General features: G+C 38.4%; 1 protein-coding gene across 2 annotated transcripts in view; it reads right to left on the bottom strand.

Annotated features, from left to right (window-relative positions):
* Positions 1-1929: 1929 nt before the first annotated feature.
* elk1 (ETS transcription factor ELK1) overlaps positions 1930-13131 on the bottom strand; it is a 39117-nt gene continuing 27915 nt past the window's right edge. For both annotated transcript variants that reach the window (XM_017720434.2, XM_017720435.2), the window contains exons 8-9: positions 11729-11830; positions 1930-10513 (exon numbers count right to left, since the gene is read on the bottom strand). In XM_017720434.2, coding sequence (XP_017575923.1) covers positions 10415-10513; positions 11729-11830 — 201 coding nt within the window. In that variant the 3' untranslated portion in view covers positions 1930-10414. The remainder of the gene's footprint in view (positions 10514-11728; positions 11831-13131) is intronic.

Genomic DNA, 13131 nt, shown 5'->3' with positions numbered 1-13131 from the left:
AAGGTAAAGCAGACTGGTAAAAAACAATCCAAACCAGTTTTTAGGAGTGAGCTCAACAAGTGACGAGCAAATTGATGGATCAAAAGATGCACCTATTAGAGAATGGGCTAAAATCAAATTTTGAGAAGTAGGGGGGGGGGGTCAAATATCCCCAGATAAATGGTATATAAACTGTGAATGTGTTTAGCCAGTATTAAAAGATGTGTTTTTTATTCATAATATTATGGTGGAGGCCTGGGGTTGAAGGGGACAGCCTTTGGTGCCGACAATTACATAGTTAAGCTGCATTCAGAATGGTTTGGTGTGAAATCCTCCAGGACCTTGGAACAATGGAAGAAGGTTGCCGGGTCCGATGAGTCCTGTCTTCTTTTAATTCGCATGCACAGCCAGGAAGTGCGCCTCGTACCTGGTGATGTGATGGTACCGGGATGTGCTGAGGGTAGAAGGTAAGCCAGTGGAAGGAGTGTGATGCACTGGGTGATGTTCTGCTGGGAAATTCTGGGTCCAGGCATTTATGAGGATGTCAGTTTTACATGTCACCTACCTCAACAATGTTGCAGACCAGGGGCTGTATTACAGAACTTCTTAAGCTTGAACCTTTTTTGCTTAGCCACCATGACAACTTCATTTAGGACTGGATCTGGGACAAAAGCTATTACAGAACGGTTCTTAAGTTCATAATCTTATCCATTAAATCTAGAGAAGAAAACATTATTACAGAACCACCCTAACTAGACACAATTTCCCAAATTCTGTCCTAACTCTAAGATTAACCACAAAGGTGTCTTAACTTCTGTTTTAACCGTCCGTTTCTTTTGTTTCATGCAGTGTCAGGCAGCATAGTTCACTATAACTAGCATAAAGACTTAATATACTGAAAACTGTGTTCTGACTTGTGAGGGTTTATTCTAAAACCCCAGATGCTGCAAACACCGCCAAACACTTCCATCATCCCTTCTTATGTCAGAATCAGAATCAGAATCAAGCTTTATTGGCCAGGTATGCTTACGCATACAAGGAATTTGGTTTTGGTTACAGGAGCTCACAGTGCACAGTATCAGACAGACATTCACATATATGGAATAAGATCAAATAAATACAAAATAAAATAAAACCTGCATTCCTACTTCACTCACTCAGACACACACACACAGTCATACCTGTAAACCTTACATTGTGCAGCAGCAGTTAAAGGGTGTATAGTGGCAGAGAAAGGGATCAATGATGTGTTACTCATGATGAAAACTCATCAGATAAAATATTACAGTGATGGTGGTGAATAATGAGAAGACAGAGCTGAATGTGTCTGTTTATTAGGAAGAACAATGCTAACTAACACGGTCGGCTAAATTGGGAAACTGAAACTGGGGAGCAGCAAGGCTCTGCTAAGCAGCACAAATAGCTGTCACAATATTAATAACTTCAAGTTTATCATGCTTTAGTTCTGTTTGAGCTTTTTCACACTGGTAACAGCAGCTAATGTTAGCTGTCTGACTAACTAGCGAGCTAGCACATTTGTTCTGATTACCTGTTTGTTTCAGGTGTGTGCGTACGGTCGGTCGCTAGGTAACAGGCATGCCAGTTGACTGTCGACTTCGATCGAGCAGGTTAAGATTGCCTAACTTGAGATAAGATGCCATGAGATAAGATTCCTAAATTAAGATATTTGCTTCTGTAACACGAATTTGTGAAAAATCTTATCTTGACCGGTCAGATCTGAAGACAAAAAGAGAAGAAGCTTCTGTAATACGGCCCCAGGTACACTCCTTCATTGAAATGATAATCCCTAATGGCCTCTTTCAGCAGGGTACAATCATGAATGATTTAAGGAACACCATGAATGTTTTGTCCTGGCCTCAGATCTCAATCGGAAGCAGCATCTGTGGGATGTGCTCGAACAACAAGGACAAAAGGACAAGGACATGAAAATAAAGAACAAAATAGCCTTTTTATTCACTTTTTTTATATTAGTTCCATATTTCTTTAGAAAACAAGATGAATATCTATAACATTCACACAAACAAAGTAGAATGTGCAGATTAAAAATAATTTTGTCTCTCTTTCCAGTAAATATAATATTTGGACAGTTCAGAAAAATAAAAGCCCATCCATCCCTTTTTGTAAATAAACTCCCAGAGAGCATGGCCCTCATCTGGGAAAGGGAGGCCAGGCTACAGATCTGAAATCCAAGTCCCATATTCAGTCAGGACTAGTACAACAGAAATTTCAGACATTTTTTTTTCCCTTTACACAAATATACGTGTAGCGCAAGACTTCCCAGCACATTACTGAATACTGAACCATACAATAGTAGTTCCCACATAACACTTCAAAGAGGAAAATCAAGTGAAGAGACACCTGACGACAGCAGAGATTACTGGTTGTTTCAGTAACGTTTAAAAGACACAATAAAACGAGGCAAAAAGAATCATCTTAACAGTTTTGAGCCACCTGCGCTTTCACTCGGCTATCTCACGTCAGATTAACCGTTTAGATTAGAAAACTCTGTGAGCAAACCCAAACTGAGTCTTTCCTCATCTCTCGATAAGCGAAAAGCATCGTTTAGCAGTAATGTGAATTCTCACAGATAATGGCAACAATTGATAACGTGGATCTTTGCTGGTATTTAATGTGGAAATGAACAACTTTACAACCCATAAAACCATCCCAAACCTGCAGGACTGCCTATTTCTCCCATCAAATGTTCATTCATTATTGAATAAATGGCTTTTTTTATGTTTGTGTGTGTAACACATGTCCCCACTTGCATAAAGGCTAAACAACCACAACATTAAGCACATGCTGGTAATAACTTACATTTGTTTTCTTTGTTTTCTTTGCACAATTAAAATGTGCAATTATGCACAATTTTGGTTTGGGTAAAATTTAGGGAAGGGAAAGAGAACATATACAAAAACTTAAAGAATTAGCTTTTAACATTCTTAATTTTTTAAGATGTACAAGACATCCCACTGAACTGAGAATCGGGGAACGAAATTTGAATGTTCTCCACAAAGAATGACGTAAATTGGACAAAATAATACTAAAGTGCTGATTCAAACGATGGGTTTATCAAGTAAACTGATAAACACCTTGCCAATCTGAAATGAACGTTTAACATTAAGGCCTATTTCCTCCTATCACGGTAGTCAAAGTACAACAATGAGTACCTGAACAGTCTTCAAAGGTTCAAAAAGATACAGCATTGATTCCATTTGTTTGGCTTCCATATCTCCAATCATGTTAATGGAGAGCAACTTTCTGGATGAGTTTCGCTCCAACCCTACATTAACACCCCAAGCGCATCTGGACCAGCTGTTATGGCTTTGCATAGTGAAACTTTCATGCAATCAGGTGCAGGTTGCAAAATTGTGTTAAACAGAATTTCCATAAACTGCATTTCCATAAACTGGTTACCAACAAAAAGGCAACATTATTCCAAAGTTTTCTTCTCCAATATGTGTTGTTTAAAATCAATCAGTTTAAAGGATGAATCATGAATAATCATTTCACATGATTACGTAGCACGCTATCAGTTTTTAAATTAGATGTCAAGCACCTCATGGACCTTACTGGTAACTCAATTGCTGGGTTTCCATACATGTATTTTCATGTGTATTTTGGCATATCAAATAAAAACGACTTGATGAAAATAGCAAATAGTATATTTGCAAAATTTGCATAAACATTTGTATTCTTGCTTGAGGTGGATAATTTTCAGCTAATCTTTTTTTTATCATATGTGATACAATATATGAATTATGATGGTAACACATTTGTCCAATGATAACTGATCATGTGTCTTTTTTGCCCAGCTGTATCTACATAACATGACAGAAGGCATAAAAGGTGTCAGTGGACTGATAAAACATAAAAATATTAAAAACATAACTTATCTAGCCAGCGGAACTGCAGACTAAAGTGGGGAGAAAATTGGGTACAAAAAATTGGCTAAGCTGATCTTGAGACATTATATTTGTGCATGTATTTTTCATTTTACTTTTTAGATATAAAAAATAGCAATTAAATTAAGCAAAACAGAAGAGAGTTGTTCTAACTCCATATTTCTCAGAAGTGTTTTTACAAATGTGACAGAGTTTTATTCCCTTGTACAGAGCTGACAGAAACCCTATCAAGCTCACATAATATTTTGTGACATTTTGTGACATATTTCAGTTATTAAACCCTGGCTACTCACTTATATTTCACAGGTTAAAGATTCTCCACTAGGGGATGCACTTAAACTGCTTTTAGAGTGGTGCTTTACATCATTGACACATTGGCTACGTTCATACAACAGGTAAAAGTCCAAACTCTAATTTTCTCACCAAATCTGATTATATTAGGCTATTCACATCTTTTTAATGTGACCTTTATCTGACATTAGATTGAACAGATCACACTCCTAAACTGACCTAAACACACAAGTAAAATGGGCCTCAATCACCAATATCTTGCCAAGTTTCTGCTCAAAAAAGGTCCTAAGAAAAAGTGTATGTCAAGTTCATGACATGTTCTAAAACCACAGAACTGTTCACACCTTTGTGCTCTTGAACATGTGCAGATTCTGTTCTTAGCACAAATCCCAAATAAGAAAACGCTGAATGTCAGAATTTTCTTGAAAACTGCACAAGTGAGTTTTTAGAAGAAATTTCTTCTATCGAAAGACCTCATGGTAAATGAGGTCCAATGCTTCACGTGGCACGCTCGTCCAGAGGTAAACAACCAAAAAACTGTTATCTTCAGCAGCATTACAGGCACTATCAAGAAGTTCTGATAGCTGGATGTGTTACCCAGAATGTATTCTACCTCGGTGTAAAATTGGAATGTAATTCAGGCTTCTAATTTTGTGTGTACAGAAACATCAGCCCAAATGTTGATAAGGTCTGTTACCTCACTGTCACATCACACATGAAAATCAAAATTGGATATGTGCCAGTTTTCTCTGCTGTGTAAATGTAGCCTTTGTGTTCATTTTTCACAAATTTGAGATGGTTGCAACTGCAAAAATAGCTTCAAATGAGCTGCAAAAGGCTTTAGATCACACAACATGAACGAATTAGTTGCATGAAAGTTTTAAGCAAGTAAATTTGCATGAAAATCCCACCATGTAAAGTCGGCCTTCGTTCAGGACTGGAGCTAAACCTTGCAGGAGGTTAGATTGTCCACCAACAGATTTTGAGATACCTGGTTTAGCGGGAGCAGCAGTTTTGTCACGGTCACAAAAACGTTATGGTAGGTTTTACAATTAATTGTGAACAGCCTGTCAAAGTAGCGCTGCTGTCACAAGAAAACTTCACTTATCTTTCTGACAGCTTTATTCTCCTTGGCACTTCATAGCCTCAAGGCTTTAGACTACAGGAGCACAAAATCAACTCCTAACACATTGAACTTTCATTATAATTAGGCCAAAAGAGCGGAAAGACACTTTTTTCCTTCTTCTGAAAATGTTTGTTTTGCAGATGTGAAGTTTTCAGAGAACAGCAGCAAAGTCCATTTCCCCTTCATTTTCTTTTTTTCTCCTTACTGGTACAACTGCAAGACAAAAGTTTGCCACCAGGAGCAAAAAACATGCATAAGAACATTCCAATATCCGCCGAACGATAGATATTCAACATGTCGTACAGTCTTACAAATATAGAAACAATTTTCTTATGAATTTCTGCATACAATTACAGAATACCTCCCACATCCCAAACATAGGGTATATCAATAACATTGACCATCATACAGAAATACAATCATAATCAGTATAGTAAAAAGGTATGGCTTTCTTTCTTTCTAGTTTTTCGTTCCTCTTTTATTATTTTTTTTACTTCAAATTGAATGACTCATGTTAAAAGGATAAACTTCTTATCTTGAATGACTGAGTGTGCAGTATATTGATTTGTGCTTATGGGGTTCATGTCTACTGATGTTAAAAGTGTTCTCACAGCTGTGGGAACAGCAGTCAAGCGTAAAAAGTGTAAGCCATTTAAAAAAAATGCAGTGCATTTCAGACCTAAAGCATAGAAATAGTTCAGGCTTTCTTAAGTACATGCAAGTCCAGTTCTCTAACTGAAACAAAGTTATGTTCCATAATTTCATTAAACATGCTTGGAAAAGCACGAGCAGTGTAGGGGAGCACAGAGCACAACCGAGCACAGGGTAAAATGTGACAAGGACCTTTTATGCAGGTAAACAGGTTCACATAGAAGCTGGTCACCTTCCAACATTATCTACCAATTTTCACAGCAACAGGACATACATTTCCCTGAATTCACCTGGTAGACTGCTCTTATTTTTCCTGTCTTGTAAATACTGAGTTGTGTGTATAACTGACAGATTTCACATCTATGCTAATTTAATCACCCACTTGGTGGCTGTACTATAGCACAGTTTTGAAACATATAACCAACTTGCAGTGAGAGCTAGCTGGGCTAAAGGACAGCTTCTACACAGAGGGGTTTCGTTTTAACATTGTCACATCTGCACCACTCTGTGTAACTAATAAGAGCAGTCCATATCGGCACTGTTGGAAATAAAATCTTCTTTATTTTTCCTGCTTTACCTCTAAAAATGCCAACTGCTACCTGTTAGAAATGATTAAAACTAGTCCTTCAGCCTGTTACAATTAACTAGACAATCATGGACATAGTTGTAATGTTGTACCTTTGGCTGAATTGTTCATAAACCGTAGCCGTTCAAAACAAATCTTATATTTTAATTTGTATCAGAACTGCGTAGCTTGCTTGTACAAAAATATAATTCATTTTGTACGAATATCTTTAAATTTTTTTTATCAAAAAACAAAACGTGTTAGGTTGTGCCCTGCTGTCTCGTCCTGCATGCTCGGCCTTCTAATATTCACCATCAAAAACGAAAAAAGTAAGATCACAGTGACAAATCAAATATTGCAGGCCATCTTATTAACAGCCTGAATTATCTACTGCACATAAATCAGAATGAAGTGCCTCAACCCTGCAAAACCAAAGCCGTGTGAAATGGCTTATACTTCGTCACTCACTACATTCTTAAAAATAAAGGTTCCTAAATGGTTCTTGGCTTAGATAATGTGGCATATGGCTGTATGAAAATCTTCTACTGGTATACAGCCTTTTCAATACATAGAGGTTCTTTGAACTTGAAAACGGTTCTTCAGACTCATGTGAATCATTTACAAAAATGGTTATTTAAAGACTTTTGAGAGCTACTAAGGTATGCTGAGCTAAAGCTAACCCCGGTCCAGGCGTTTCACATCTGGGCTCCTATAAAGTGGTAAATCTAGCTTCAGAACATTTGAGTATTGATCGCAGTATCTCACCATTGCGTATTATAGTCATTTGGTGAATTTCTCATAGAGAAATTTTTGCCCTTTGGCTCAAACATAACCATATTTTTATGTAAGTTTTGTGTAACTTTATTAGGGCGTGGGCTTTTTACTTAAGTTACACGCTAATGTCTGACCACATCACCCATACAAGAAACACTTTTAAAGATCCTGATGTGTTAATACAGAACTCAAAAGAGGTGTGAGCAAAGCACGTACACATCAAATATTTCACAAAGGCCCCAGAACTATCCATTCTATAAATGCTGTTTATTATTTTAATGGGTCACATTCTTGTTTTAAAGCTTGCTGGTTAATGATTAAATGCTGAGTAATAACAGTCGGTTAATGGACAAGAGAATTGCAAAAATTTGCATCCCCTTCCCCCTTTCAAAGACCTTTTTGGCACCTTTATTTTTAAGAATGTAAGCTTAAGCAAAATCTCAGTCTGGTAAAGCTACCAGTAGAAAAAAGCTTTCCTACATACAGAGGACAAATAAAGAGAAAAGAGCTCACTCATTACGATTTGAACACATTTTTCAGGCTGTGTTCTTCGGGATGAAACGAGTATTCCCAACGCACTATCAAAGTATTCCATGAGACGATCACCGAGATCAACCACTCAGAACTCCACACCAGCAATTCAAGTAAAACTGAATTATTTACAGACATTTTCTACTTATTGGTGTAGTTGTAAGACTGAGCCTGCGAGTGTCTAACTAAAGAACATTCGGTGTCTGCCTCGAGGGCTAGTAGGACATCATGTGTAACTTAGGCTACCACTGAGGGTAATTATACTGCTGAAACATGTGGGTCTACTTGCCAGATTGTGCGAGATGGTGGTCCAGATCCACAATCGTTAGAGCGCACCAAAAAGATGACAGATCTACCAGTGAGGTGTGTTGTGTTTAAAAAATGACACGTCTACCCCAAGAGCACAAAACACATAAGAAGAAAAAAAAGGCCCCAGAGGAGGTCAAAATCAACAGCAACGGCTCAATGCCTTAACTGGATCATGCCACCTGACTGGGTCATACTATTAAATTACAATTACACAGATATATCAAGCGTAAGAGTCCACAAATCTGCAGTTCTTTTCAGAATTGTAAAAGAAACGGCAACAAACATCGTTAGCGCAGGAAATAAGATGGAAAAGTTTGACGTTGAATTGCTTTTGAACTACAGTGTAGATGGCAGAGTTGAACTCTAGAGATTTTTGCTGTGTGCAGGATAGATTACATACCTAAAAACTAACTGCTTTGTTACACAGACAGAACAGGCTTAGAAATCTGTACATTTGCAATATGCCCTGTATGTCTATAATTGGCAAATGCTGCAGGGCAGGCTGCTGGAAAAAAAAAAAAAAAAAAAAAAAAACCTCAGCAGGCTGTTCGAGTAAAAAGTGAACAGATTTTATACAGAACCATGCTAATATCCCACAGCAGCCGGCTAGGGTGGGCAAACCCTATCAACATGTAATCAGCTGAAAATGAAAAACAGGATTTAAGGACTGCGAGAAATTTAGCAGAACTAACAAACAAGCTTTAAGACTTGTATTCCTTGCTGCCCACCCTGAATGAGAAAGCCCAGAGGCAGCCATGCAGCCATGAAACAGCTGCAATAAAAAGATGGCCTTTGGAATTTAATATTAGTTTTGTTTATCACTGGAAAAAGGCATGTTTTCTTGTCTGTCTCACTAACACATTGGAAACAACAGTTCACAGCTTTGAGATGAGCTTATTTCTAAAAATACCCAACTTCCTAAAGAATTTCATTAAGCACATATCAGAGAAAAGGAGTGTAGTGGTCGTGACACAATCGGTTCATACAAAATTACTGTGTACAGAGCTTTAACAGTTTTATATCGAACTGTTCTACTCCATCGTCCGCTATTTACGGTGTGAAATACACGGTTATATTCAGAAATACCAAATGCAACTTACATTCTCTGTGGATCTGTAGCTGATAAACGTTAAAGAGTTAACGTTCTGGTAGCATGATGAGTCTTGTAGCCCTTTTATGTGATAAATATGGAAACGGAGAGTGAGAGAGATGAAGGACGGTACGTGAAAGAGAAATGCTGCAGCACATATAAAGATACTCAACTGGATTCTATACAAATCGCTGGTCTTTGGTCTCCTCTGACATTTTCTTAAAACAGACAACAAACAAACAGCAAGAAAGTTACAGAACATAAAACTACAAAAAGTTTTCTCATGAGGCTTCCTTTCAGGAGGTGTCTGTCAAAGAGCAGACGAGAAAAAACTTTGAACCGGAATGGGAGCATAAGTGTCTGTACAAGGAGAAAGTTCCGAGAGAAGGGAATGACATCAAAGCCAAAAAAGTGAACATCAATACATTCTGCGTCTCGAACAACGAGTTAATCATCAAGGATTCTGTTTCCTCTTCCACATTCCAATGGATGGCCTTGTCATTCCACTGTCAATAAATGCCTCTTTAGCAAAACAGATTCAGTTATGTAGTTATCCTTGGACAAAATCCAGAATTTTTAAAATATATGTTCCATTTGATTTTTTTCCAAAAAATGTAGGTTCATGGTCATGCTTGCTTTGCAAGTTCATAAGTGCCAAACACAGAAGTGAGCTTTCACTGCCCTCTATCTGTCTTCCATCATATTTCATCTTTTCTAACAACAAAATGAAGGAAGTCCAAAGCAACGTCTACTTTGCGATGCCAAAAGACTGCCAGCTATTAGCAGGTGAAGAAAGTTCAATACCCAAAATTTCTAGTATTCCTTAAAAAGGGAAAGAGAGATGCACCAAAATATCTACTCTGTTGAGACGACAAAAATAAATAATAATGCAGAAGATGGAAAAAAAGGAAAAAAAAAAAAACATAAAAACAAAACATAAAACCCAAAACCTTGAGAGTCTATAAAATGCCACCTTTCCATCCTGGAGCAGGGGCAGCTGTGGCCAGGCTGAGAGTGCACTCCTCCTGCTCAACCATCAGTGGACTGGAAGCTCCTCTGAACACCAACCAGGGCCTGTTATGGAGTGTGCTGTCTGCTCATTACCTTTAGCTTCTCACTGGCTGGGCTGGAAGTCAGTCACCACGCAAGGAAGTGAGTGATCCAATCACAGACTATGGTTTCTGTGGGCCTGGAGACAGTACAACAGGAGTGGACAGGCCATCCACACTCAGGGCTGGGATGTTGATCTGATTGCTTCCATTAGTAGGGAACTATCAGAATGATGAAATACAAAAAAAAGTGTTACAGATTTCAAAACAGCATTGAATTTTAAAGGGCCAGTATCAATAAACAAATTTTCCTCACTTAAAAAAAAAAAAAAAAAGTCTGATGCAATATGTGAAATGTACCATTCATTCCCTAGTCCAAACATGAAAACTACTCTCCAAAAACAGCCTGTTTTGAATTCCTTGTTTTTTGGTATCATGAAAACCAAGATATTAACATGCATCTACCTATTCAGCTTACAGCAGTTTAGCTCCACCCACTCATCATGCTGAACTTATGTAGAAAATTTCAGCCTGCACTACTTTTTGAATGAGGCGCAGTATAAGACTGTAAATTAGAGCAATTAGAGCCGAGGTCAGTCTTAAGGGCAGTGCGTGTTTTATACTAAATTTTAAAATGAAGCTGGAAAACGGTTACGTTTCAACTCTCAGCTGTACAGGATTAGGATGAGAAAGTAAAAAGAGACAGATGTATTCATGCTGTTGCCACTGATGCCATGCTGCCAACATTGGATGCTGATGATGGCAATATGTGCATGCTCATTTGAAAAAAAAAATCTGGCAGTTCTTATTCCAGCCACATGACCACACATCGGATATAGTACTGTGTAAAAGTCGGAGAAAAATACATTTAAAAAGATATTTAACTGAACAGCTTTTTTGCTTAGAAACACAGTAATATTTTGATGAATACCGTTAATACAGTAATTGGTGACTTTATCAAGCACATATAAAAGTGCTTTAAACATGAAAGAAATCAGATTTTTGTATTCACATAGCTCTTACACTGTCAGATCTGAGACATTTTTCAGTGTGGATTATGCTCTTGACATGGTGCAATGCAATTCTCATCCAGCAGGTGGGGTTATAACCTTCTCTAACAGATCTTTGAGGCAAAATCTGAACACTATCAACAGATAGATAAAAGAACACACAACTGTTCCCCCTGATAACTAGCAAATATCAGACCATTGAGAAGTTTGGTGAAAACATCAGTGTGTCCCTGCAGAATACCCACAGATCACACTAACTGAAACAGAGAAATGATGCAGGTTTTACTAGCGGAAGCTTGCTGGTGATGGTGGAGCAGCAGTGTGCCAGCAGTGTGTCCTGTCCTCAGTAATGAAGTGGTACACTGAGAGGCAGCAGATGGCTGGACGTGGCCGTGCTGTGAAGCTGGAAACAGGAAGGAAGTCTCACCTGGAAGGAGAGTTTGGCTGGGCTTCGCGGAGCAATGGGGCTCAGAGTGCTCCAGAAGTGAATCGTGGACGGGAGGGGGCTCGGTGTCAACAAGACAGGAGTCTAAAAGAGAGAGAGAGAGAGAGAGAGAGAGAGAGAGAGAGAGAGAGAGAGAGAGAGAGAGAGAGAGAGAGAGAGAAAAAAAAAGACACAGACATAGACAAGAGAGAAAGAGGGACAGAAAGAAGGAATAAAAGTAAGAGAACATAAAATAAAATTTGAGGCAAAAGGAAAGAGAAGAGAATGAAAGGGAATTTGAAATTAAGGGATGAGAGAGAGAGAGAGAGAGAGAGAGAAAATTGGGTATTAAAACAGCAAATGAGAGTGAAATGCAAGTGCATGAGAGAGAAAAAGAATGAAAGGAAGTCAGTGCACGTAATACAAGTAGAGTGGGAGAGAAAGAGAGAGAACAAGAGAAACCAAAATTAGGGCAAAGTCTTTTAACACAGTCCTTGTCTTTCATGTTTTTGTTCTGAGATAAAAAGCTCTGCTGTCTGTTGTGGAACCAGAGGAGGCCATTAAATATAACAAACACTGAAAGGAAATGTATGTGTGACTTAGAGCAGATACATTACACAAAACACAGTCATCAAATTTCATAAACACAAACTCCTCTAGTGTGCTGTCAGCTGACTACAGTGTAAGGTCTTTTCTCTCTAACCTTGTTGGAGTCTGTTTTCCAGATACTTAGATAAGCCTAGTACCAGACTAAACATGCTTTGTCATGGAGACGTTCCACTGATGGCTTAATTTGAGTCTGGAAACAGCATTTTTAGTTCACCTAATTTAAGGCCCACTCAGACAATTTTTATGCGTCCCCCCACCACCTAATTAAGAAACCTCCTCATAAACAGAAAGGAGCTGCGTTTTCTTAATGAATAATCGCATGACGCGTCAGCACCGCCCCCGGTGTTCTTTCCCTGGGTCTGCCTCGTGGGTGGCAACTGTGGCTGTGAATTCATATGTCACAGAGCGAGAAAAGACCTCACTGCAGACGCTTAAAAACAAATCTGCTGCTGAAAATACACAACGCAACAGGAGCTCTGCACTGCCGCACAGAACTGCGAATGCCTGCTCAAAAAAACAGCAGCACCGTCCTGTGAAAGTACATTCACCTGCATTCAAATGCATGGAACGGTATACTCTAATATCATTCACTGTAAACATGCTCAACAAAGCATGTGCTGAATTTTTGCTGGAAATTCTCAGGCCATTTTTTATGCATAAAAATCTTGAATCACACTAAATTAATCTAAATGGCCAAAATCTGGAATTTCATGATGCATCTAATCATGTCTTGTAGAGTCATCATTGAATAGTTGTGAGGTCCAAAACTTGCATCTGTGAAAAGTAGGCCTGAAGTT

Source organism: Pygocentrus nattereri, chromosome 28, assembly GCF_015220715.1.
Source record: "Pygocentrus nattereri isolate fPygNat1 chromosome 28, fPygNat1.pri, whole genome shotgun sequence".
Classification (NCBI taxonomy): Eukaryota; Metazoa; Chordata; class Actinopteri; order Characiformes; family Serrasalmidae; genus Pygocentrus; species Pygocentrus nattereri.
Note: the sequence above shows the minus strand (reverse complement) of the source record. Positions and strands in the feature narration are given on the sequence as shown.